Source organism: Triplophysa rosa, linkage group LG22, assembly GCF_024868665.1.
Source record: "Triplophysa rosa linkage group LG22, Trosa_1v2, whole genome shotgun sequence".
NCBI classification, from domain to species: domain Eukaryota; kingdom Metazoa; phylum Chordata; class Actinopteri; order Cypriniformes; family Nemacheilidae; genus Triplophysa; species Triplophysa rosa.
This window is the reverse complement of record NC_079911.1, coordinates 19796344-19824224: the sequence shown is the minus strand read 5'-3', so window position 1 is coordinate 19824224 and position 27881 is coordinate 19796344. Positions and strand designations below refer to the sequence as shown.

Sequence of the window (27881 nt, the reverse complement as noted above, 5' to 3'; positions counted from 1 at the left end):
AAGTAAGTTGAAGTCAAATTACAAACGACATTTCCCACAACAGCTCAATTTATATAATTCATTACAAGTGTAACATTAAGAAAACAGTGAGGCACATTTTTAAAACGGATTTGTTTATGTACTAGCTAACATTTGTTTTCATTTTCTCCAGGGTCGCTGTTTGAAATTCACCCACATGAAATCCTACCCGGCCCCTCAGTACCCACACTACAACAACCCCTCGAGTCACATCTACAGTCTTCCCCACAGCAGATGCCCCCCTGTCCCACAGGGTACTCTACCTCCCACCCCACGCTGCTCCGCCCACTCTCCAACCTCCACCCTGCCACCTCTGCCTTCCACCCCACCCCCATCCTCTATAACCCCTCCCCCTTACACTCCACCTCCAACCAGAGCTGTGTCTCCAACCTGTCTGAGCATCAATGTGACTTTACCTCCGACGCCGCCGCCCCCCTCATCACCCAACACCCTGCCTCCGCCCCCTCTGGCCGCTCCGCCGGGGCGAGCCCCGCCTCCTTCTCGTCCCCCACCACGTCCAGGCCCTGACGTTCCCGACCTTCCCTAAAGAGTAACAGGAGTTTTTGCACCAGGAACGATTAGACTGAAGACACAGTTCGCAAAGCAAAAATAAAGATTTCGTGTGAATTGCAAGGGCATTTGGTGATCTCATAGATGTGAAAGACCTAGATGACGTGTTAGCAACTGTTGCAAATCACAGCCGTACGTAAGGGCATCCACGATCAGACACATCCAAGAGAACAGATACAGGTTACAATGTCACTTTCTGTAGTGTTTTTTTTTTTTTTTATCTTATTCAACATTTAGAAAAAGAAGACTCTTACCTGTGAGACAGAAGCCCATAGGCTGATGAACCGGAAATGTTGCCCGAGTACGTTAATACGATGAAAAACGGAAAACCTTTTCCTTTGCGTTTTTGAAAAGGTTTTTTTTGACAGCGTTATCAAAGCGATCTGCATTTACAGGGATCTGGGAAAACGAATAAAAACACTTTATTATACATGCCAGGCCAGTGGATGGCGCTGTTGCGCTATAAAGAAATGCGCAAATACACATACCTTGTTTTAAAGTAAAAGCGCTTTTAATACACTTTGTCGGCGTGTATGTATGTTTATAGTTTGTGTATATAAATACTATGTCTCCGCTGATCTTAGTGGCGTAGTAAATCTACTTTTTGCTGGAGAAATGATAAGTATGTCACGCAGTACAAACATGCAGCATGGAAGTCGCCATTTTTGTTTGGGGAATACTCGCGCATGCCTACAGATTGAACGCCATCGTTTTTTGTAAAACGCCGCCTTCAGAGTTTACACTGAAACGATAATGCCATCGTTTCCAAAAACGTGCACTTCGAGGCCCGTTTTCAGTCCTCAAAAATGTCGTTGTCGTGCAAATGAACAGATAAAACGCATAAAAAGTTTTCCGTTTTTAATTGAAAACGGTCTCGTGTAAACGGAAGTCACGTGATTTGTTACCATAGTCTAATTTGTATATATGGATGCTTTACAAGCATCAAGCTTGTATTCAAAGGTCATGAAGTGCTTAATGATGTTTTATTTAAAATGCCCTTTGTTCCGGTTCATTTTTTTAGCATTATGCTTACGGATATGGCAGTGCTATGCCAAATTTTTCAGGATATTTTGAATTTCGTTCCAGTTTGTTGTGCTTGAGCACTCGACAACTTCGCTGGTTACAGATGTCCAATTTGCATCTGAAGATCATTTTAACAAGAGCTTGTGTGTACATTCTTCAATTAAATGATGATTTTGACTTCCGTGTCATGCATTTGTTGTGCCCACGCATCATTCACAGCACACAGCCTGCAGTCCGCTCGTCAAACCATAATGAAGAGAATTTTCCACTCATTTTTGCACACAAAGTCAAAAGTCTTCCTTTTGATCTGCTGCCAATAGATTTTCCATATTGCAGGCATGCATGGCAAGCACAATTTACTGAGCTATACATTTAAAAAATCATATAAAAGAAAACCGAAAAACACCTTGAAAACATGCATCCACTCAGCTTTCATAATGAAAGGTTGTGTCTTATGTCATGGTTTGCAGAAAATTATACAAAACATTTGAAAATGTTAAAACAATGTTAAGTAAAAAAGTCTGAAATTCGTTTTTGCACCATGTGGACAAGACCGCTCGTGACACTTGACCTACACTTGACCTTCACTAACGCCGTGACGTCATGAGACACTCGTGTTGTTATTGTTACAGTAACGTTATTAATGTTTTCAATGGACATTAGTGAATAGACACATCAATAAAATGTATTATATTTATTTTGATAAAACATTTTCATTTACGGAGTGTCTATTTACAAATAGCCCGCCCAAGGCAGCAAAGCTTTTACACAAACGTTAACCGAAAATCGCTGCATTTTCTTTGAATTAAGTAGAAATAGTAGTTAGATGCTATTGATATAAATAGTAGCAGATAATGTTACTAATTGCATTGCAGTATTGTTGTGCATTAAATATGATGAAAATAATGTAAATCATTATATTTATAAAAATTATAAACCACATGCACGGTTATTAAGTGCTCTCGTTAACGCGCAGCACAGATTGACAATACATAGGAGAATAAATCGATTAAAGTCGTTATTGTGGTTTGTTTTTCACACATTAAGTATTGTCGTTGCTTCAAAACAATTCAATTGAGCCACTATGAGCGGATGGACCAATTTAACCATGTCTTTAGTACTTTTCTGGACCTTGACAACAACTATAACCGTGATGTCTATGAGGAGGCCTGGAAAGCTCTCGGATGTCCCTAAAATATCTTTATTTGTGTTCCGAAGACGCCGGGATGTCTTAAAACATGCTGAACGTCACATGGGTGAGTAAAAAAAATCACACAATTTTGATTTTGAGGTGAACTTTTCCTTTAAGAAGGCACTGTATTTCAACAAACATTATTTATGATGTATGAATATACAGTAGATTGATAACAGATCTTTTTTCAAGGCTATGCAAAAGTGCTCCAAGTGTTTTTGTATCTGGTTACAGTATAATCGTGACCTGTGTAGATTTCACTTACAGTCTCTTCCCGCTGTGTGGAGGAAGCTCTACAGTACCTCGGGTTCAGGAGATGCAAAACGACAGCAAAATGTGATCATCCAGCTATTTTTATCCAACATAAGGCCTCGTATTAATCCCAATATTTCACTCGGCGACAAAGCTTGTGATATTCAGCCTGGTTTCAAGTACTCACGTTTATAACCTTCAAACCTCTGCTTAGTATCCGAGCATTAGTGTTCCCTCAAACAGACTGTAACAAATGTAAGTAATACATCTGTCAGTTTCACATTTGTAAGCTTTGTGCAAGTCCATTTATACTGCACTCAATAATACTACATATGATATAAAAAGATACATGAATAGCATTTAAAAAATAATAAACCAATACATGTGGAATACAGATTTGTATATATAACCGATCAAAACGTGGTGATGCGGTGCTAAAGTGCTGTGGAGATTGAGTCTTGAAGGTCCAGGTAGTCACTGACTATGCCAATTCTGCTTCCACCAGATCACGACCAGCACTTGGTTTTCAGCACCAATTGGCTCCTCAAAGGATTCAAGGCTTTCCGAGGGGACCCCGTGGTTGGAACGGGGCAGCCAGAAAGGGGTCCATCACCGCTCGAACACCTACCGTCCAGGAGTGAAGAGGCCCGACGGGGACGGAGCTCACAGCCGCATGCTGACCCACGCTGGAGACCACGCGATGGGCGACGATGGGCCGCTGGGGCATCGGAACGTCCACGCAATGCGGAAAGCGAATTTGACTGCGCACAGGTGGATGTGGCAGGACGGGCTCGTTGCCGTTTGAGAACATCCACGGCTGTGGATGCTGTGGTGGAGCGGACGGATCTATCCTCCTGCAGAAGGGCGCTTGAAGAAAAACGTCTGGCTGTGGATGGGCGCTTGAGAAGACGTCCGGGGAGTAGGACGAGTGATCGTGGGTCGCTGCTTGCGAGTGTGCGGGAGCGTCGAGGAGATTAGAGTCCTGTCCATCATGTTCTTCTGCAGGACATTTCCAAGTCTCTTCAGGATGCTCTGAGCTCTGGACGCTCGTGGATTCTGGTTCGAAATCAAGGCCGTTCACGCCCGGCAGACCGTCTGAAAAAGAGAAGCGAAACAAAAGTGATGTGATGATGAAACCAATGATGATGTGAAATGAATAAGTAGTTCTGCTGTCACATTCTAAATACAAATCTCCATGCTTACTCCAACCAGACAATTCCTTAAAACTATACTGCGAGACATTTAGAAAGAGTCAAGGTAAGTGTTGACGTCAGGGTCACAGAGACAAATAATACAGCACGTTAGCAACTCAGCTTTTACATGCAAAATGATTTGATTACTACGAAGATGAAAGATCAAAACACCCCGTTTAAAGTATAAATGTCTTTAAAGAAGATAACACAAGACCAGCAGGTGATATGAAGCAGAAACACTAAATTCAGTTGCTTTTGTTTTAAAAGTCGAGGTCTGTAAGGAGCTCGGCTCTTTTAAAGTCTGTGTGGTTTTATGTAATGAGTCTGAAGTATGTACAGACGCACTGGTCATTTCGGCAGCACTAGCTTATGAAACTTTTAAAGAGATTCTTGAAAGGAAAAAATGTGGATGACTGGAAGCTGAGGCGTTAAAGGAAAAGTTCACCTCACAATCAAAATTATGTTATTTTGTACTCACCCAACATGTTTTAAGACCTCCGACGTCTTCAGAACACAAATAAAGATACTTTAGGGTCATCCGAGAGATTTCAAGGCTTCCTCATAGACATCATGGTTATAGTTATTGTCAAGGTCCAGAAAAGTACTAAAGACATGGTTAAATTGGTCCATGCGCTCATAGTGGCTCAATGGAATTGTTTTGAACCGACGAGAATACTTTGTGAGAAAAACAAAACCAAATAACCAGTTTAATCGATATATTCTCCTCTGTCTTGTCAGTCTATGGTGTGCGTTCACTTCAACACTTCCACGCATGTGCATTCGGTTTGCAAACCGAACGCCGCATGACAGAGAATTTATCGATTAAACTCGTTATTTTGGTTTGTTTTTCGCACATTAAGTATTCTCGTCGCTTCAAAAAAATTCAATTGAGCCACTATGCGGACAGACCAATTTAACCATGTCTTTAGTACTTTACAACTATAACCATGATGTCTATGAGGAAGTTTTGAAATTTCTAAAATATATTTATTTGTGTTCTGAAGACGCCGGGAGGTCTTAAAATATGTTGAACGTCATGCGAGTAAAAAAAAAAAATCACACAATTTTGATTTTGAGGTGAACTTTTCCTTTAAACATCACTCACACGTTGTTGACTTGTGACAATGTACTCATTGTGCTTTAACAAATGTTAACCGACTTTAAAAATGCATCAGTAAATGTTGAAATAAACCTCAATCTACTTTCTGTTTTCGATGCGGTTTCTTTGTTTTTAATGATTTAAAGACAAAGTGTTGTGTGGGGAATAACGTGCAGTAGATCTCACGCCGTCGTCAAGGAAACAGGGACAACTTGTCACCCCTCACGCACTGACAACTTCGAGCAAACTTCTCATTAGGAAACTTGTTTTTGAACAAAAGTGCAAAAGTGCAAATGAAAATGATTGCTGCGTACAAAAGTAAATCACGAGGAAACGAACAAAGACATAATGGCCATGACCATCGATGAGAACATCTTACCTGGAGAAGAAACAGCTGGAACAGCCCGACCTCAAGCAAAAGGTTCAAATGTGATTACAAGAAAAAATATCCAGATCATTCAAAACTTTTGGCTGATATTGAACAAGAACAAAGCTGGTGTGTGTACCGCTGCACTTCAGACATAAAGAAGAAAATACTTTAGCTCTTTTACTGCAAGATGCGTTTCAGAAACACATTACACATTCTGTTTGTGTGTCAAAGAAGTGTCTTCCACATGCATGTCTCTCTTTTGTTCGTTTGTTTGTTTTTTAGGTCAAATGACAACACCTCATTCCAATGGTTTTGAATATATTTTCAACTTCAAATTATTTGTATCATCACATATATTAGCAACAACTTAATATTTAAACCATTAGATATTAATATGTATAGACAGTTTCATCTGACATACACGCCAGGCCCAAAGTCAATCTCGGGTCTGTGTTTAGTTACAATACAACAATTTCTTTTATATTTCACTTATATGAATGTTTTATTGTGTATTGATTGTATTAAATTACATTAAAACTGCTCAACAGTTATAGATTCTTTGCAGAGGTCTACCGGAAGTTCAGTTTGGGCCACATGACGTCTGTTTATGTTGTTGCCGCTGAAAAAGTCTATAATACATACTGCTTGTATTTTTATTATTCATATCTTATTCATCGAAACGACACAGAAAACATATTGAAAACGTAGGTTCTATTGCAAGCAATAAGAAAAAACTTTGCTGAGTGTGTGTTTGGACGGACAAATAACCACCATAGGCACAACATACATTCACATTTACATGGTTTATTTAACATCCCTTTCTTCGTTTATTATTTATTGTCACAAAAATAGAAGGTGCACATGAACCCATCGCTGTTCTAACACTGGGCTGAGGGTGTTTGCTACAAAGACCAATGAGGTTCCACTTCTGGGGATAAACATGGTCATAAATATTTTTTCACTCCCAACAAAAACAGCACATAAAATGAAATCTTTGATTTTGCACAACAACACAAGTGGAACGTTACCCGCGGGGCAAAGATCTCTACTGAGAACAACAAGATGAAGCTTTAGGATTGCATAGGTTAACATGAGAGTCTGCGGGCGGCTGTACAGAAGAGAGGCGAGGATATAGAGCAATCTCATGCTCGTCCCGGCCAACAACACGCATCAGGAATGAACCCCAGCAGCATCTGAATGCTCTTTTTGTGCGAGGGTCATTCTCATGCTTTTCTGCGGTTTTCCATCAACGTCTCTAATGTAACAAAACACGCTGTAAAAACATCCCAAGCGTTCATTGCAACATGAGCTCAGTTCGGATTTGAAAATGTTTCTTTTTGTCGTTTCTGCGGTTTAGAGGTGGGCAGTATGACCAGAATATTACATCAGGCTACGAGTCATTGTGTCATGGTATATACGGTCGTGGAAAAAGACCATTTTCAAACGATTTCACAGTTTTTGTGAATTTACCATTTATAGGTATGCGTTTAGGTAAAATGACCCTTTTTGTTTCATTCTGTAAACTACTAACAATCTTTCTCCCAAATGTGAAATAAAAACATTTGCATTTATTTGCAGAAAATGAAAACTGGAGAAACAGGTTAAAATAACATATTCGCTTTTCAGCAATACAAGACTAATATCTGGACATGTATTTAGGAAAAGTTCAAAATGAGTTTTTACGTGATAACTTGATTTTGATCACATTTGATAAACGTGTCTTGTCGTGCTGTCAGTCTTTCACATTGCCGTTGGATGACTTTATGAGGTTTGACTTTGTTGAAATTCAACTTACACTGGACTGGAATGACCACAGTACATCTAGAAATGCGGATTTAATGGACATTTGGAATTTTCTATTTTCACTTGTAGCAAAAGAACAATGCCTGACATCCAAATGAAACCGCTTCATGCAACAGGAGTTTAAAAACAACCGGTTTAATGAAAATAATACGAGTGTAAATCAGTTCGGCACAAGTACATTAACCTCCATTGTTATAGCAATCAAATCTAGGCACGCTCCTACCATCATACTGCCCAACCCTAAAGCTGTCGTGACAAACCATCAGCTCACTTCAACAGCCATAAAAATGACTTGTTTTTACCCAATTCCAAAACTTTCAAATGCATTATTAGCTCGGTTGCAGTTGGGATTTCAATAATCTCGTACAGTACTACCGAGAGCACGTTTCATGCTCTCAATCAGGTAATGTGACAACGAAGGACTCTCAGGTAAAGAACGAACCTGTGCTTGAACCGGAGGTGCCTGCAGCGGGTCCGAAGCTGATTCGCCACGTCAAAGACAGAACCTCACCACTTTCAACAACTAAGACTAACTATTTATTTACTCTACGTTCACACATACACGCACACATACGTACAGTACTGATATGAAGATTGGCCACAGACACGTCTTAACTTTATATTCATAAACACTGCCATGCTTCGATATGCGTTTGATGCGCGAGACCTTGATGTGGGAAAGCACGGCTCGCTTGAGATGACACAGCGTTCAAAGGTACGTTCTCAGGTGGAATACAAGTTCGTCTCAATCGATGTCTTTGTTTTTTGATTATGCCCCAAATGGTGTTTTTATGAGCTTGACTCGTTTTAAAACCCGGGGCAAGTTGCATAAGCATAGCCGCTAAGTTAAGACCGTGTCTCAGCAGCTATTCTCACAGACTAGCAATTAGTTAGGACGAATCAGTCTTACTTTTCAGATTTCATTAAGACCAATCTACCTTTGTATGTACCTGACTTGAAGAAAAACATTAGGTGACTAACTAGTGCAAGCAGTTTCTGCAACCGGCCCCTGACCCGTACCTCTAAAGATTTGAGATTGTAGAGCATTTAACCAGTTTGATTGGTGACAAATATCTGCAGAGGAAGGCAAAAAAGCACAAATCCAACCAACTCGCACACAAATGATGTCCAACCGAGTCGGGGCGATTGGCAGATTGTCCTTTTTTCCTCATTCGAGTCTGTTCATCGATGATGATCTGGCCATTAAAAGATGAAACCGACGATTTACATTCGCAAACACAGCTCAACACACAGAACGAAGAGATAGAGTTTCCTCTTAAATAGGTTTCGTATGACTCATATACACATATCTGCATTTATAGACGGATACTCGTTTCATACATTCCCTCTCTAAAACTCTAATGGTATTCACATATAATCTTGACCGTATATGAAATAGTTCTTCTGAATGATTCTGCTGATGTACACTATGGGACGGGATGCAGATTTCTGAAGGAACTGCCGGACATTGGGACAGATGCTTTATACACAGGAGGAACGAATCACTTCTGTAGGGTTGGAGATACTGTAGATATACAACAATTTACATCGTTTCCAGTCAACGTACAACATCGATAGAGATATTTACAACGACGTAACCAGACGGAGGATGATGGAGAGGGTGAACAGGTGTCAGTGATGACAAAGAGGAAGGGATATTTAATCTGCTCTTACCTTTGCTAAGATTTTCTAGCGTGCTTTTGGAAGAAAAACGCTTGGGATTTCTAAGAAACGTTCAATCGATTTACATGAAACACTAAGATCTTTTCCTACCCTGCAGTCTGTCTGGATGAAGGTAAATTCTTGCCATCTGTGCTTCCCTACCGGCCGCTCAGTAAATATCCAGCTGAAAGATTCCTCTCTCTGTAAACGCTTGCTTCGCTTTGTACTTTAATCTCGGTTTGGAAGGAACCAAGTCTTTTGACCTACAGTAATAAAACATTGTGTGTTTAATCTGGAGATGAGTTTGCTCTGTGCCACAGAAGACACAGATTGTATGCAAAGGCGAGCTGGACTGAAGAGAACTACTCTGTGAAGCTCACATCGGCGACGTTTGCGTTCTGCGAGGCAGGTGAAATCTATCAAATGAATGAATGTCTACATGAAGCACAGACACCAGAGGAAACGGGATGTGACTTGAACGGAAAACAAAAACCTCATCACTATGGTGCAAGAATCAAATCAAAATGAGTGATGATGATGCTAAGAAATGGAAAAGAAGGTCAAAATGTATGATGTGACGAAGAGGAAGAAACTGAAGCAGGAGGATGATGAAATCAAAGAGGAGGGAGGAAGTGAGAACAATGCGGCGAACAGCAGAAGACTGCAGCGATGGAATCGTCTTCAGCGCAGCAGAAATATGGGTAAGGTCTAGAGGTCGATGAGCTGGTCCACCAGCAGCAGGGAGCGGGCCAGGTTGGGCAGGCTGGACTCAGAGCTGCCGCTGTTACTGCGAGAGTGACCTCCTAAAAGAGGCCAGATGGACAGGGAGGTTAGAGGCGGGGGAGAGGGGAGGAAAGCCATAGTGAAACCAGGAGAGAAATACACAAGGGTAAGTGAAACGGCACCAGAAAGCTGAGAGAAAGCATCAAAATTGTCACAAGAGGTCAGTAGATTGTCGCAAAATACTGCCGATTTTGGAATGCTACGACAAAATCTTTCACATTCTGTGTGTGAACATAACATATTTAAAGGGGTCATATGGGGCGAACAGGTGTTTTTCTGTGTCTTTGGTGTGTTATAAGTTGCCCATGCATGTATTAGACGTGTAAAACTGCAGAAATGAAAGTGTGGGAACAAAAGAGTCATTCTATGTAAGAGCGAATGCTCACCCAGACCTTCCTGAAACGCCTCGTGTAGCCACACCCCCACAAATCTACGTCAGTTGGTGGTCTGATTTGACTGAGACCGCCCAAATGTAGACGCAAGTAAGGTGGGCGTACCTGTCAGTACAACTGAAGAGGAGCCTGATGTTCCAAATATGGTCAGAGGCGTTACATTTCCCTCACACGCTTGCAGTATTCCACCAATCACTACGCACTGGTGAACTGGCCAATCACAGCACACCTCGCTTTTCAGAGCCATGAGCTTTGTCAAAAATCAGCGTGTTTCAGAGAGGCGGAGCAAAGAGGAGATACAAACATGCACGGTGTGTGAAGAATACAGCGTTTATCAACCTTAAATCCTGTTTACACATTGTGTTACATCTAAAACAAACCATAATATTCCTTTTAGCCGTGTCATATGACCCCTTTAATGAGAGAAATTACATTATGTGATGTGCAACAAAATAAAATGAATTATTGATTTCAACATTATAATGCAAGTAATTTGACAATACAAGAACCTCAAAAATCATATCTACCAAATTTACTTTCACAACGAGATAAATGAACCTTAAGAAAAATACTGTGAGTTGAGCAAATAATGGCAAAACAAAGACAATCAAAAATGTTTTTACAGTAATGCAATTCCTGCACACGACATAGCATCAAAGAATTTATTAGAAAGCGCCATCAAAACTTTAAAATACTTTTTTAATCCCTAAAAAAACCCCATAATCGATAAGTTGAATTTGAATGAAATTCTTAAGTCATGAGTGTGCAGGATGGACTCATCTTCACAGAGTTGAACATCTCTGTGCGCTCGCAATGGCAAAAACAAGGCATTTGAAACGTGCTCTTCACGAGTAACGTCTAGTGGCAGGCGTCACTTTAAAACCAACGAGAAGACGAGGAAATTCCCAGAAAGTGGTTTGTGTTCTCAAAGCTTACCTTGGGAATTTTTGGAGACCAGGACGGGTATGGGGTCAAACTCATCTTCATTGACCGCCTCAGAGCTCGGAGGTTCGAAGCCTGACATCAAACAGGAGTCTGCAGCTGAAAGGCAATAGTTAGGGGTAAAAGATTGAAGAGGGGTGTATGGATATTCCTGAACGCTTCATACTAGCTTTGAAAACCAGCGTGTTTGGGAGAACGATTGATTGTACCTGGTGGGTTCTGGGAGGGGCCTCCTGAGACAGGTGCGAACTCGTCCAGACAGGAGGCGGCCCCAAAGGGGAGAGAACAACCCAGCAGAGAATCTTCTCCAATCAAAGGGTCTGTAGCGCAGTGGGAGGAGTCAAAGAGAAACATCACACAGGCAATCAATCCAATATTGTAGACACATGCCAACATTTTAAAATGACTCAAATATTACATGCTACCAACAAACTGTCCAGGTGCAATGCGTTTGCTAGCCTAGCGTGACACCAGTATGAGGTGATGTAGATTTGAGACAATTACTATATACTTCGTGATGGGTGTGATTCCATTTTGAGCAGCTTTTAAAGGTGAACTTAAACCAATTCAAGCAACATCCGCTTCAACATGTTGTACTTCCCAATAAACATTTGTGATGGCAGCGTGCAAAGTTTTTGACGTGCGCCACACTGTCACAGCAAACACTTATGTGACAATGTGTGTGACAGCTGGCAGAGATTCAGCAGTCTGATGCTGATATTCTACCTGCCAGCGCTGCAGACAACGGCTCGGTCTCCACAGGGTGCAGCTGTGGCCGGGGAGGCTCCAGGCCAGGAATCAGAGAGTCCAAACACGCTTCTGTTTTAGCTGGGAATAACACAGAATGTGTGGAAAGAAACCATAGAAAACGTTCTGTAATTACTGACATGTAAATTAGCCGATCACAATTCTTTATGTGGCAAGTCTATCTGCAACAAATTATAGCACAATAACAGACTGTAAATGATTCTTTTCCAGGGATTTATAGCGTAAGGCATTGTAAGTCGCTTTGGATAAAAGCCGTGGAAAATCATCTAAATGACAATGTGTGTGAAAGGAGCAAGCGAGCAGCGAGACACCCGTTTACCATCTCTGGTGTCATCGATGGAACTGCCGAAGGGGTCTGCCATGGAAAGCAGATCGGGCAGCATGAGGGAGGTGTCTGGAGACTTCAGGCCCTCGATCAGCTTCTCTGTTAGTTAGCCAGCAAAAACAGCCCGAGTTAGCCAGAAAAAACACAAGAGAGGAAAATAAAGGAAAGTTGAGGCTTAGAAAACGAGGGTCGGGTGACTTGAGGAGAAAGCAAACACCTATCAAAAATGATCGATCGGTCTCGTGCAATAACAAAGAAATGTTAGGAATGCAAGTGAGAATTATACATACCACGCTCAAGAAAGCGAAGGATACCAGCACAACTTATCCTGAGAGTTTATCACGTAAAACATGATCTCAATCATTTTATTAATGTGATTAACTGCAACACTACCTGGCACAGCCAGCAAACAGGCCCCCAGCTCCAAACCCAGAATATCAACGGGTCTTTCAGCTGTTTGAGAGAAGAGAAACAACTGAGACTCGGAGCGTGAAGACCATTAAGTAGACGAGAACCGCGGAGGCAAATCGGAGTCGTTTATATGTTGGGCTCTAGTGTAAATAGACTCTGAGGTCATTGGTGACATGACTCAAAAAACGCAATGCCTCGGAGGTACGTCTTAATAAGAGTCTCCTGCTGGGCCTGGTGACCACCTATTAGAACCTCACAGGCACTGAGCATGTGCTTGTGGACAGCGAGGGAGGACGGAAACAGGTTCATGTATGGAACGGCGATTTCTTGTAGCTAAATACAGACACAACACAGGCGGCTGGGATGTGTGGGCAGACGCAGGAAGGCAGAGGAACGTCAGGTAAATAAACATTTGAACTTTGTAACTTGAATGGTAAAACGACGAAGTGAAAAAAGGTAACACTTTATAATAAGGTGCTATTTGTTAACAGTAATAAATGCGTTAGCTAACAATGAACAATTTTGTTTTTCAGTATTTATTAATCCCGGGTTAATGTTAGTTCATGTCAATACAGTTATTCATGCTAATTCATGGTGCATTAGCTAATGTTAACAGTGACAACATTTGATTTTAATAATGTATTATTAATAAATGCTGAAATTAACATGAACTAACATTAATAAATGATGCAAAAGTATTGTTCATCGTTAGTTCTTTTAGCTAATGCATTAACTAATGGTTAACAAATAGCACCTTATTGTAGTGTTAAAAAAAGATTTCTTTTTGGTCTGCAATGCAGTATTCAGAGGATAAACTTCTAAAACGCATCGAAAAAGTGTTAAATTCAGTTAAAATGTTAAAATGAACAAGATTCATATGCGAAGAACATAAAAAGATTTGGTTTTTATCTTTGATGCGTGTAAGCCCAGGCCAGTTTTAACCTCACCTGCGTGATATTCAAACAACGTTTTTTTCCTTCTGCATAAAAGAAATGTATGTAATGAATAAATCATACCACCCGCAAATGATGGAAACCGTTTTAAGATGCACCTACCAGCAGATGGTGGAGCAGGTTCTGCAGCGTCCAGTCCAGGAATAAGACTCTCAGTGACAATAAGAGGCTCCGCAGGCTCTGCCAAAAGCAACAACAAAACAACACTCATACCACTTCACTTCAGAATGACAAAACGCAGTTAGCAAACTATGGGGGAGCGTAAGTTACCGTCAGCTAGCTTGGTGAAGTCTTTGTTGAGCAGGTCCTCCGCTGTAAGTTTGGAGAAATTGTCATCGCCAAAGGGATTCCAGGAGGGCTGGTCCGGGGGACTGGTCAAGCTAGAAGCTGAAGCAGGATCTTGGGGGGCGGATACGCTGCCGCCCTGCTGGGCGGACTGATACACACTCTGTTGAGAAGACTGGGGCGAGTTTGATGGGGTGGCGCTAGCTGACCTATATTTGTGTAGCGAAACAAAACAGGAAGTTCATTTATCCATCTCTTGTAAAGGACAATGTGTTCTTCACATTTCATCATCATAACGTCCTAGAATTCCTCACTTAGACTTGTTAAGGCTGGCCTCTGCCGTGGCTGCCTGCAGCTGTTGAGTGGACTGGCTGACCGGCACTCCGAACATAGCGCTGTGGGTGACATCACTCTGGATGCGCCTGTGACCCGCCTTCTGAGCCATCCTTGGAGAAGAGGGAGGAGTCTGGGACAGTCCTGGGGCTACCGGCTAAAGGATTAGAAGAGGAGAAAAGAGCATAGACTGAGAAAGATACAAAGCATGATACGCAAATGAACGAAATGTGACGAATGATAATGAAAGGCGATTTTGCATCAGATGGAAAAAAACTTGAAATAAAAATATGATTTTTTTTCTACAGCAAATCTTTATGAAACTGCATTGAAATCTCATTAAAAAGGAAAAATGAAATGTACATCCAATTTCCCCAAAATAAACCGGGGATGATGCAACGATGATGAGCAGTCTTTGCATGAGGTAAATGATCAGTGACACTGCCGTGGACAGAGCAACATGCACTAGATGGAGGTGATTACCCTCTCTTTCTCTTGGCTGAGCTGAGACTGAAGCGCTGCCGGCTGGGGAGTGGGCGGAACCGCTGCAGGCTCCGCCTGTGCTGGGGGCGGTGCACCGGCGAGTTGCCCAGGAACGGGCTGCTGCTGCTGAACCGCCGACGCCTGCTTACGCCGCGCGCTCCTAGCGGGTGCGGTGGGCGGAGCGGGGCTGGACGGGGGAGGAGTTGCTGTGGCTTTTTGAGGGGCGGTGCTGCAGGCTGCAGCTGGAACGCTTCCTCCTGATGCGGGCGCAGCTGAGACTGAGACCAGCTGCACGGGCTGTCACACAGACAGGTACCAGACAACTATGCGATGAGCTCGAGGTCATCTGACAATTTTGCATTAGTAGTTGCAATTACGTTTTTTTTATCGTAAACTACATTTTTTAGGAAATTAAAAATGTCGGAGTAACATTCAGAGTTAATATTCTAATCTCACTTTGACTTCATTTATTTGTACCACTGACATTCTGAAAAATGATTTTCGCAACAAGCAAAATAAACCATTTCGTGTGGGTTTGGCTGCAGATCTTCATTTGCGAAGAGAGAGACAGACAAAACCGAGACGTACCACTTTCTGCTGAGGGGAGGGAGACGCTTTCTGAGACTGCAGCGCTGCGGCCGGCTGTGCCAGGTTCATGCTGACGGCTGAGACAGACAGTGGACAGATGGGCGGGGTCAATGGTTGGATACATAGTTTAAACATAGCTCAATATCTGGAAGCAAATTTGAATGCATGAACTTCTTAAAGGGACAGTTCATCCAAAAATGAAAAATCTGTCATGGTTTACTCACCCTCAGGTTGTTTCAAACCTCTATAAATATCTTTGTTCCAATGAACACAGAGAAAGATATTTGGAAGAATGTTAGCAATTTTCAGTCCTGGGACATCATCCACTACCATAGTAGGACTTTTGTTTTGTTCTGTTTTAGAATTTAGGAAAACAAAGAGTTCTCGGGCACATTCGACTACCATTTAATTCTTCCTACTATGGTAGTCAATGATGTCCCGGAACTGAAAATGACTCACATTCTTCCAAATATCTTTCTTTGTGTTCATCGGAACAAACTGATTTATACAGGTATTAAATTACATGAGCGTGAGTAAATAATGACAGAATTTTAATTTTGGGGTGAACTATCCCTTTAACTATCCCCCTAATACAACATTCACATAAAAAGAGCAGATAAGATCACAGTACTGCCCTACATTATATTTGGTTAATGTGACGTCGTATGTCAGAAATGTGAGGTGTCGTGTTCGTACCTATAGGCTGCGCGGCCCCAGCGGGCAGGTTGGCTCTTTTGCGTGGGGTCAGAGCAGCTGGCTGTATAGGCAAGATGCCCCCTAGTGCCTGAGGCTGGGATTGTGCTGCTTTGGGCCGCTGGCGGGGAGTGATGGAGGTTTCAGTGGTGGGAATGGGGTCTGTAAGTCTATGCGGGAAAAACCCCAAATACAAATCTTACAGCCTGCAGGTCAAACCCATTTGAAAGTGCACTGGAGTCACTGGACACGTACCTCGCCTTGGTTTGCGTTTGGCTCTTTTTTGCCGCCGCTTCGCTCGCTCGGATTGGCTCGGGAAGCTTAGCAGGAATGGGAGAATTCTGAGGAGCACATTTCAAATCTCATTTTTAGGATTTCGCGCATTCCTGTACGCTGATGAACAAAAACACCCAATCCAACAACCGATCCCTTGATCCCAGAGGTAGAAGCACTGACCCAACAACGAGCCGAGAGCAACCATGATGAGATCAAGCGAGGACACTAACCTTGACGTTTTGGACAGGGCCGTCCCGACGGGCTAGTTTGAAAGCAAAGTAGGACACCTGATAAATGTCGGGCCTCTTATCAGGGTCCGGTTCCAGCATGTAGCCTGACAAATCACCACCACAGAGGAAAAAAGGAAGGAAAGTGGAAAAGAGATTGACTGTGAGAAAATGAGTGTTTGTTGACAGGTTTTAAGCTTAAAGAACAGTTCACCCGAAAATCTAAAATGTGTTCTACATCACTCGCTCCATCTAAATGAAGCAAATGGGGCCTTGTCTTGAGTCTCGTGTGCTAGAGAGTCATACGATAACTGTGATGAACAGAACAAAATGTATTTTGTTGTTTCTCACTGCATCACATACACAAGCCCATCCAGGACATTCTTCAAGAGTGCATCGTCTGTGTCCCGCGGAAGATAGTCAGTCACAGATTTGGAACAATAGAGGGTATGCATGTGTCGTCACCGCACACATCACGTCACGTGAGGTCAAGAGAGTCGCGTCCACTGAGTGGTAGAAAGACTGAATGCAGCAGTGTTCACCGTTATCTGTAGAATGGAATAAAGTTGTTGGGCGCAATATTTCTGTGTCCAGGACACCTGGGGCCGGATTCACAAAACTCTTCTCAAGACAAAATATAAGATTGTTCTTACCATAAATTATAATAGGTTTATTAATAATTATAGGTTCGTAAGAATGTTCGTAAGTGCGGTTCTCAAATATTTTCTTAAGAACATCTTCATTTTCATCTTCAGGATAAAATAATATGATTACACTCGCTTGCTCGGGTGGTAACTGTATATGTTTATCTATACAATAAACTTTATGTGTGTAACAAGCACATCGCGTTCTTATATAGCCTATATATATTAGCATGTGATGAGTTAAACAGCATTTTCCGTCGCATGTTAGCTAATATACTTATTATAATACTTTTGGTGTGTTACTACGGCAAACTTCCGGCGTCTTCGGAACACAAATGAAGATATTTAGGTGACATCCGAGAGCGTTGTCAGTGTATGGCGCACGAGAGCACTTCTTCGTCTTCTTGGACCGGAGCACTTTGACGCATGCGTATTTTGTTTCGAGAATTTGGATTTTTCTAAAAAAAATTCCTAAGATCAAGTTTTTTTCGGGAATACAAAACATTCCTATCATTTTTCTTAAATTAGAATTTAAGAAAAAACATGGCAGTTAAGAAGAATTTTCTTCTTAAGAATGTTTGTGAAGTTTTGTGAAGTCGAGTCCAACTGCTTATGATTTCGGCAAATAATTGCGCGTTTTAGTCCCGGTTTCTTTGTTTCTCCTATTGTAACCAGCCATTTTGCAGAGTGTTTGACCACTCAAGGGAGCGTGTTTTCATGGTGTTCACGTGGGAAAGTGAGGTCAATGCATACCCTCTATATAAGTACGAGTGAATTGTTCCTTTAAAGCACAACCCACAGACCGACCTAAGCAGCGGTGAGGCGTGTGACACAGGAGAGACAAACACCGTGTGCCAGAGATACTCACGGATGAGACGGTGCATGTCCTGGGAATATCGAGAATTGTCTGGAATGGTAAAACTGCCGTCACATATAGCCACTTGACTCTCGCCGAAGGGCAACGTGAAGAAACAGAGCTTGTACAGCAGACAGCCGAGAGCCTGAAGAAAGAAAGCTCCAAGCTTTTACACTGAGCTGGGGCTCTTTCACGTCACAACAAGTCACATATCCCTTTTTCTTCAGCTTTACCTTTTAAAATGTCTCTTTTTTAACTACAATACCTCTTTCTCACAAACCATAAAGACTCTTTCAAATGCTTTTTAAAGACATATGTTTTGATTTTATGTTCCACAAGTTTCAAGGTTTCTTGACCATGTTGATTAAGCTCTAATGATGACCATCCAATGAATTATTTTATTAGACAAGACGTTTTTTAAATACTTGTATACCTTTGCAGTTCTTGGACTTTTAAACTGTCTAGCTCCCTGTATATGCACGTAACGTGCAAAGATAAAAAACAGAAATCTGCTATTTTTTGTTTGGTTACTGATATAATATGTGACCCTGGACAACAAAACCAGTCTTATGGGTCAATTTTTCGAAATTGAGATTTTTACATAATCTGAAAGATGAATAAATAAACTTTCTTTCTATAGATATATGAGTTGTTAAAATAGGACAATATCTGTCTGAGATACAACCGTTTAAAACTCTGGAATCTGAGAGCGCAAAAAATCAAAATATTGAGAAAATTGCCTTTGAAGTTGTTAATCAGGGGCACTGTGGCAGACCATCCACTCACAAAAATAAAGTTTTTATATATTTAAGGTAGGAAATTTACAAAATATCTTCATGGAACATGATCTTTACTTAATATCCTAATGATTTTTGGCATAAAAGAAAAATCAATCATTTTGACCCACACAATGTATTTTTGTCAATGTTTTGTGATCCAGGGTCACATATGCTTACCCAGATATCTGCTTTGGTGGTGATGAGTTTGCCATTGTACAGATTGACCATCTCCGGAGCACGATAGGACAAGGTTGTGTACCTAAACAAAACAAAAATGCGCATTTTCACAACACACCCCAGCAGTCCCATACACATTTTACAAGATTAATATTTCTTTCTGTTGAATGACAACTGTAACTTCCAAGGAATCGTGCAAAAAGATCATTTATATTTCACAAAAACAGGGAGAGAGCTACTTTTTGATTTCGTCTTCCACAACAGTCACTCCTTCAGTCTGTGGGTTTTGAAACTTCATGGTGGCGCTGCCGAAATCACACAGAACATAGTGTCCCCGATCGTGGAGGAGGATGTTTTCCACCTGCAATCGCAACTCAGACGTTAGACGAGCACTCTACACCATCGAAACAAATAACACTACGGCAGACAAGAACTTGAAGTAATGAAATCAATCTGCACCCTGCTGTTCGAGTGTTCCCTCTGAACGGAAGCACGCTCTTAGCATCACAGCAGTGATGCATGAAATGTGACTCATTCCATCAATGGCTCAAATTTTCTCGCACAATAACGTTCAATTCTTGGAACAGTTGGAAAGGCAGATTTAGAAAAGAGGGCCAGAAAGTGAAAGAGAAAAAGGAACCTTAAGATCCCGGTGGATTATGGGAGCTTTGTACTGGTGCAGACGTGCGACGGCCTCGCATGTGTCGCAGAAGATCTGGAGTGCTTCCTGTTCGCTGAAGCCTGTCTGTAAGCGCTGATTCATGAGGTTCACCACCTGACCGCCTGCTCACACACAAACCAACTTTACTACATCAAGTTTTTCAATTGTCAACTAAAACTGTGAAAAAAAAATCATTTTCAAAAAGATGGCCTTTCTTCTGAATATTCCATTTTAATGTAAAGTTAATTTTTTGATTTACAAATTTCAGTTCGGTTTTTGCAGCTTTCAAAACTGAATCAAAACAACTATATTACATATAAAACTATACACTAGATATGAACCGTTACACCGTGTCTACACCGGACAGCCTTTTACACACGTTTAACATATGTCTACCGTCAAGCTGCTGAAAAATGTAGTTAACACCGTGTCTACACCGGACGCGACGCGACACGACAAAAGACATTATAATTTTACATTTTGTCCACACTGGATGCGTCGCGTCCGGTGTAGACACGGTGTAAGTGGTAGCGTCGCTCCTTTAGCTACTCCCCAAAGCTGCGTCACCCAAACCCGCCTACTCATGTGGGAAAAAGAAAAGTTTAGTCAGACAGGAGAGAAGATGGATCGCCTCATTATAAAGCAAACATAACACAGAGAAAAGTAACCGAGGTGGTTGTTTGTGAAATGTCTTTTAGAGTTTGCTTCGCCAAAGACGAGAAAGCAAAATAAGACAGAGGATTAGCAGTGCAAAAGCTTATAAGAGCGCGTTCAGCGACAAGAAAACGCTTGAAAGATATTACAAATAAATCATTTGAAATAAAGTTTCAGTTTACACTTGCGTTGTGCTTTTTACACTGCTTTAATTCCCATTGCGTTTAAAGGTTTTTTGGCCCATCTTGCAAGTAGCCTCATACTCGTTGCTTGCACAGGCTAACCAATCTCTATGTTTCACATCTTGGAGCCAAATCACATTAAACTTACATTTACCCATCTTTTCTCTTCTGTTTGCACGGTACACAAAACACTGTCGTAAATGCCGCAATCTGCAGATTGTCACGTGAGTGAGCGAATCCACGAAGAAAAAAAGAAACCATCATATAACGTTAAATATATTGTTGTAATTTGGTGAAGTATTAAAATACGTTTAACTAAAGGTGTCATATAAAATTTAAGACCTACCATAAGTAAAAATAAGACTTTTTATGACCTTAAATTTTAAAAATTAAATGTAATACTTGTAAAGGATCCGCGGGCACCCTGTGCATGGCCAAAAAGTCAATTACCCAGCGTTAAGGCAAATTTGACTTAATTCACCTCCCCACAGAGCTGGATTAATGTCAGTCACCATAGATGTTCAGCTAAATCAATAATGCTACACTTTCAGCACCAAGTCAATACAACCTCTCAACATTAAAGAGCATGTAAGGGATAAACCACAGCTAGCCGACGCCGTGTGTTAAAGGGTTTTAATGCACAACGTGGAGGCCAAGAACCACCCGACGCAAAGTGCATTAAAATACTTTAATGCACGCCAAGCTGTGGTTTATCCCGCTAATACCATGGTCATTTGCCAAGTTAAAGCTGTTATTGATGTTTATAGTGTCATTTTGGACAAGACAGGTGAAAATGGCACTTATTTTTGTCAGTTCATTTCAAATGTAATCAAACTGACTGGAGCTACCCGTGCATTAAACGGTTTTAATGCACACCTTCCAGCCAATCAGAATCAAGTATTCAAACAGACCATGGTATAAAAACAGATAAACCTGCTACAAAAATGCAATTTGTGAACAGCCAAGATGAAAAAACACCAGGTGGCAAGACTGAAACAGTGATAATACTAAACAGGGCTCGACATTAACGCTTGTCCGGGACAAGTGAATGAGAGAATTTACTTGCCCGACCGGACAAGTAACTTGGAAAAAAAAAAACAGTGCGACATATATGTCGAATAATAAGAATGTGTGCATTAGACAGAGCTCAGAGCTGCGTGTTTGTCTTGGTTGTGCTTGTTTGTGTGTGACTATAATCAGTGTTATTTAAATGTCATCTGCTGTTCTGCGTGTCTGAGTGAATTATGTGCACACTTTAACATACAACACGAGTGATGGTCGAGGATTTATCTGCGTCTGCACTGTATGAGGATATGAACACATGAACTTCATCTCCAGAGTTGCTCTGAGAGTTTATTTTAAGAGCGTTTTACTGTTTGAGTGAAGCTATCTGCAAACAAGCGTCTTCCCAAACACCCGTCAAAATAAAAGTCCCGTTAAATTTAACACTCAGACAGAAAATACTGTAGTGTACTCAGTGTTGGGTGTAACTAGTTACTAAGTAATTAGTTACTGTAATTTAATTACTTTTCCCTTGAAAAAGTAAAGTAAGGCATTACTCTTATTTTTTCTGTAATTTAATTACAGTTACTTCTGATGTAATTAAACTAAATACTCTGTGTAATATATGTGTGTGCAATAGTGGAATTGACATCAAAATTCAAGTCTAACTTTAAAATCCGTGCTTTAATCCGTGCTTTAATGTATAATTCTCACATTTGTAATACTTTTTTTAAGTATTTAAGTTTAATATTATTTATTTGAATGAATTAAATAAGCCGTTTCATGTCTGTCCTTCAATCACTTAACTAATCAGGATGGATATAGGATATAGAAAGTAATTAGTAATTAGTAACTAAATACTTTTTGGAGAGAGTAATTTGTACAGTAATCTAATTACACTATTGAATATGTAATTAGTAACTAGTAATTAATTACTTTTTCAGAGTAACTTACCCAACACTGAGTGTACTATAGTATTTGTTATTGAAAAATGAAGTGCCCTTGTAATAAATTGATAATCACTGTATACTATAGTAAAGTTCAAAAACAATATAGTAAGAATTTTACTGCAGTTTACTATAGTAAATACTATAGTACACTAGTCATTTATGTGTACAAATATACCACTATTGTATAGTAAAAAAGGAAAAACACAGAACTTAAGAAATATTAAAACAAATTTAGGTAATCTAAAAATGATATGGCCCTAATTTATCCATCTGTATGTAACATGAATGTCTTTTGTCAGTTATCTGCCTATTCATAATGAACTACACTTGCACATTTCTGCCTGTGCTACCAAACTCTAAACCTCTCTATGTGCAAAAAAAGTTAATTTACAGCCTTAACACTAATAATAATTACTGCTTGCCTTTGTTTTATAGCAGTCACGGAGAGAGCAGGCCTGTAACCAAATTCAGGCGGCCAAAGCGGACACTAGTTAAAATGCTTAGAAGCAAACTTGACCAATCTAAATCCAAAACAATTATATTGATTATATTATAAATCAAATGAAATATCTTTTTTTATCTTTGGACAAGTCATTTTTGTACTCGGACAAGTGAATGATAAATTTATATTGTCCGAAGGACAACCACATGACAATGCTTAATGTCAAGCCCTGCAAAATGTGGATAACTGTTGTGCAAATGCGATGATGTTACTACACAAAACTCCTGCTCTATCTTTGTTTAAAGAGCGCCCGCATGTGGACTATTAACACAAATGCATCAACAACATCTATCAACTAAACATCTAAAGCAGACAAAACACATTTTACGTGCTGATCCAGACACCTTTGCCATTTAGTAAAAAATCTCAGCAAACTGTAAATCAGACTAAAGGGAAGTGTTTCATAGTTATAGCGTTACAGTAGTATAATATGCACTGTTATTGTGGTATTTTGTTATATAATTTCACCCCATTGTTATGTGTATGCTTATGGTCCACCCAGTACAAATATGCCATTCCATTTAAATATGCTTCAATACGTAAAAAAACAAAGCAGAGAGCATTATGGGGCTAAAAGGCGGCGGCGTACCTCTGCAGAAGTCCATAAGGATAAACACCTCCCAAACATCTCCGCCCCCAACAGCCGTGATGCTGGAATCCAAGAACCCGACAATGTTCTTGTGACCGTTGAGATCCCGCTGTTATGAAATCCATACAGGACAGAGGAAAGTGTATGAGTGACTAAATCAACAATGTAAAAATGATGACAAAAAATGAAAATCTCAGAAAAGACATCTCAGCATAGTGCTGGTATCTTACTGACTCCGCCCCCGTGCCCTGTAGCGTGTGCTCACCATGATCTGGATCTCACGCTGGCAGACCTGCAGGTCGTGCTCGTTGTTGACGTACATCCTCTTCAGGGCACATCGCACCCCCTGATTGGTCCGCACCAGGAACACGATAGCAAAGCCGCCTGCAGAGGAAAACAAACAAATGACATTTAGACATCTTGAAAAGTCATATGCATCACGATGAAATCAGTTTCACACCACGACATAACAGTGCCCCCTTGTGGAAGGAAAGCTACATAAAACCTACATCTAAGGAGGTAACCAAGCCATATCTGGGGACACGAATATCAAAATCATAAAGTGTCTTTTCCCAAGCAATATGCTTCACACCCAACTGCAACACCTTCATTAAACAAATGCAGGGTAGGAGGAATTTGGGTCATGTTTTGTACAGCCTGATGTGAAGTCGAAGCACTTCAAACAAGCATATTTAGCACGTGTGTGTGTTTTTGTGAACAGAACATCCATTATACAGCTTAGGGTTGATGTGACTAAACATACAGGCGAAGCCTCAGATTCGTGGCGTCGGCATAATGGAGAGTGGGGTGTTATTCCGTAAAGTGGGCACAGAGCTAAAAGTAGGACGCAGGTATTTACTCCAAGCTCTATTTTAGTCAATTTAACCGATTCAAACGATCAGCAAGACGACATATCTGCAATGCCTTTATTTATTGTGGAGCTGGGTTGTGAGCAAAAAAATCAAAAATACAAAAAAGCACTGGCTAAGACACCATAAGCTCTTTTATCAGTTTTTGCACATCAAATCGATCCACTACAACCCTACAAAAAACACATTTTTATTTGCTCCCCTCGTATCACGAAGGCCTTCATAATAGTAAGTAAACGCATGTTTCCAAATAAGACAAAAGAATGCTTTTAACAACAGAAAAAGATTATTTTACACATGAACCTAATATGCGACAAAGCTTGTATACTTCAACCATGAAACTGGATGTTTACAAAATGTCTCATTTGTAAGTTGCCTATGTTGGATAAAAGCATCTGCCAAATAAATATAAATGTATCCGTTCACATGGCTTCAGGCGACTCAATTTATACAGTACGAGCTGTATGGAGTTCATGCTTTTGAAGCTTAAGAAGAGGTGGTCACATTTACATTTAGCAGACACTTTTATCCAAAGCGACTTACAAATGAGGTAAACAATAGAAGCAACTGTCTGGAACAACATAAGGACAACAAAAAGCATAAGTGCAGTAAAACTGGTCTCATATAGCCTACCACAAAGCTAAGGTTCTTTTTATAAGGATAGAAAGAGAGCAGAAATCAGAAGTAATGGGTCAGGTGCTGACGGAAGACATGTGTTTTCAGCCGATTCTTAGAGAAGGCACAGAATCTGCTGATCGTGTAGCAGTGGGCAGATCATTCCACAAATGGGGAACAGATCCAGAGATTGATTTTTTCCCTTTTTGGGATGGCACTACAATACGTTGTTTACTTGCAGGAGCGTGGGGATCTGGCGGATACATAAGTCTGTATTAGCGAGTGAAGATATGGAGGTGCCGAACCAATGGTGGTCTTGTAGGCCAAGAGCAGAGCTCACAATCCAGAATCCACTCCCATCGTAAACAGAAAATCAAAAGCACACTTGAAAAAACATGGCCACAGAGTCTTTGAATGACACAAGGATGAGTAAAAATGAGAATATGTTTTTTTTTTGGATGAACTAATCCTTTAACTGATATTTATTTATTTTTATTATAGATATTTCTTTTAACTATCATATTTATTAGGGTTTATCTACAAAACCAAAAAGATGCAGCACTTAAAATCCACTGAATGCCTGAGTAACAGATTATGCGAAGAGATCGATAAAAGCTTACAGAAACAAGTTATTTACAGGTTGGAGAAATGTATGATCAAAGCAATCTGTCAAATTGCTATTTCATGAAATCTACAGACGAACAGTGATCACCAGGCAAAGAATTAAAGCCAGCTGAATAGAGCTGGCAGAAGGGCAGGGAAGAAAGCCGAGAAATCAAGGCATGATTCACCATCCTCCTGCTGCATTTAAAGATGCATGTGATTGTGAGTGGCACCTGCAAGGCTGCAGATTCAAACGCTAAAGGGGCAAACCACTGCGCCCTTGAAACATAACCAATCCAGCGGACCCCAAACCAAATTAGAAAAATGAGAAGACACACCTTCTGCCAGAGTTTCTTCAACCGTCACCTGGTGTCTTCCTACAGTGAACGCCCGTCCGATGAAATTCCCACCAGCACCACTGCTGGATCCAGAACCTCCAGCTGTTCCTCCGGAACCAGGTCCAGAGCCCACCAGTTCCCGCCGCGAGTCAAAAAACTTCTTCATCGTGTATTCAAATTCTCCTACTTTGACACTCAGATCAAGTGAATCAATAAGTAAGTGGAGTGGATTGTTCTGGTGCCAAAGGTCTATATCAGCTGTGACTGTCAAACATGGGCTCAGAGCCCAATTCTGATGCTGATCACTGTTTAAATGAACCGTCTATGCAGTATGTGCACTAAATTAAAGCACCACTGTTAAATATGTTCACATACAAAACATACAGCAGTGCCTCAGAGGACCTGATATGATTGATGTCCAAGTTTAGTGTCAATCAAGGATGCGGGTCCATATGACAGTATAAATATATAAATTCAGCTAAAACCAGTGTAATACTGAGAAATGAGTCTTCAAACGGCAAGTAAACGGATATTATTGTTGTGATGGATGAAAGTCAAACCCTCCATCATCAACCAGCTTTGCAGCCGTTAAAATAATCGACCTTTTACATAAAACTGACGACATGCATATAATAATCGCACTACGGCTCTTCATATACACTAAACGCTCAACGTCATATACATCAGCCTCTTATTTTGTGAAAAAATAGTAATAATTTAAATTCAGCACGCAGACAGCTAGGCGCTAGCGCTAGCATTCCTGCTAAATCCTCTCAGACTCAGGGAACATTTCATCCGCGCGCTGCTGTCAGACCCCTGCCGGTTAACGGTAACCGTTTGCGCTTTTATGTTGTCGGATAGAATCAAATTTAACACGAAATGAGCGTGTTCTTCATGGCGAGTCCCGTCTGCGGCTTCGGATGCTGCAGATGCGCCAGCTAACCGGAAACAACACCGGAAATGTGAAGCCGTTCGCCAGCGCAATGAAGATGAAAATAAAAGTCCTTCAACGCGATTTCATTACTGACGTGGAGCGCAGCAGGGCAATTCAAATCGCCATAAAAAAAATCGAATCGCCATGACAGTCAAAAAGGCTTGCAAAACACGATTACTTAAATATGGTTACGGTTTTAGAGCAAAACTGCTGCTATGATGAGACGTCAGGCAGTTGTAATTGTGTCCAGCTGTATAACATGTTGTACTCTGTCTTTTTAAGTTGTCCTAAATACTTATTTTACATGCAGACTGTACGACGTTGAGAAACTACACTGAGTGTTTAGACTGGTTGTGTGTGACCACATGCAAACCTAATGCATGCGAGGCATAGTTGCATAACCCGGGCCTGTGGGCAGTTAATGGCTGTGGCCGAAACTGTCCCATATATCCTATATATGAAGAGTTTGGTTCCAAAATGAGATAACTCGGTTTCTTTAAAAAAAATCAAAAATCATGTTTTTTATTGTGCATTCCAATAAATATCAATCAAACCGCCGTTGGTTTGTTTTGATTTAAGCCATAATAACTAAGAAAATACAGCTAACAAACACAATAAAAACATGATAACATAATAAAAAACGGAGTTATCTCATTTTGGAACCAAACTCTTCATATATAGTACACTATTTGAGGGATCATTTACTTTGTAGCTTGACCTCTCGTCCACTCAACAGTTACATGACGTGTTTTTTTTTTGTTGTTGTTGTATTTGGCCCAAGTGTGTAGTGTGTGACCACAACCATGAACCAAATGATGGGTCACATTTAGTGTTGAAAATGTTCACATTTATGGAAAACAAAATTTTGATTTTCTAAACTTTTAC

The 27881-nt window shown here is 40.7% G+C and overlaps 2 protein-coding genes across 5 annotated transcripts in view; one reads left to right on the top strand and one right to left on the bottom strand.

Annotated features, from left to right (window-relative positions):
* antxr1b (ANTXR cell adhesion molecule 1b) overlaps positions 1 to 1789 on the top strand; it is a 28374-nt gene extending 26585 nt beyond the window's left edge. For both annotated transcript variants that reach the window (XM_057320307.1, XM_057320306.1), the window contains exon 18: positions 152 to 1789. In XM_057320307.1, coding sequence (XP_057176290.1) covers positions 152 to 565 — 414 coding nt within the window. In that variant the 3' untranslated portion in view covers positions 566 to 1789. The remainder of the gene's footprint in view (positions 1 to 151) is intronic.
* On the bottom strand, positions 781 to 27027 carry aak1b (AP2 associated kinase 1b). Of its 3 annotated transcripts, none has more exons than XM_057320303.1 (21): positions 26063 to 27027; positions 23903 to 24021; positions 23638 to 23746; positions 19738 to 19880; positions 19337 to 19458; positions 19098 to 19179; positions 18154 to 18286; positions 16645 to 16748; positions 16394 to 16479; positions 16142 to 16308; positions 15446 to 15522; positions 14858 to 15154; positions 14356 to 14531; positions 14027 to 14250; positions 13859 to 13936; positions 12786 to 12845; positions 12387 to 12491; positions 12026 to 12127; positions 11509 to 11619; positions 11294 to 11398; positions 781 to 4150 (listed from the first exon to the last, which is right to left on the bottom strand). In XM_057320303.1, exons 1-21 carry the CDS (start codon positions 26226 to 26228, stop codon positions 3609 to 3611), a joined length of 3108 nt encoding a protein of 1035 aa, XP_057176286.1. In that variant the 5' UTR covers positions 26229 to 27027; the 3' UTR covers positions 781 to 3608. The 3 variants fall into 3 exon arrangements, with proteins under 3 accessions (XP_057176286.1, XP_057176287.1, XP_057176288.1); XM_057320305.1 differs by lacking the exon at positions 781 to 4150 and adding an exon at positions 7050 to 9985 and having other exon boundaries at positions 26063 to 27026; XM_057320304.1 differs by lacking the exon at positions 12387 to 12491.
* Between the last annotated feature and the right edge of the window lie 854 nt (positions 27028 to 27881).

What these genes read in the sequence shown, in the direction of transcription:
- aak1b (XM_057320303.1), bottom strand. Translation starts at nt 26,228, where the DNA reads ATGAAGAAGTTTTTTGACTCGCGGCGGGAACTGGTGGGCTCTGGACCT. An exon ending in AGCGTGAGATCCAGATCATG is followed by an intron (nt 23,747 to 23,902) that starts GTGAGCACACGC and finishes ATTTCATAACAG; the next exon opens with CGGGATCTCAACGGTCACAA. An exon ending in CCCCTCCCAGAACCCACCAG is followed by an intron (nt 11,399 to 11,508) that starts GTACAATCAATC and finishes ATTGCCTTTCAG; the next exon opens with CTGCAGACTCCTGTTTGATG.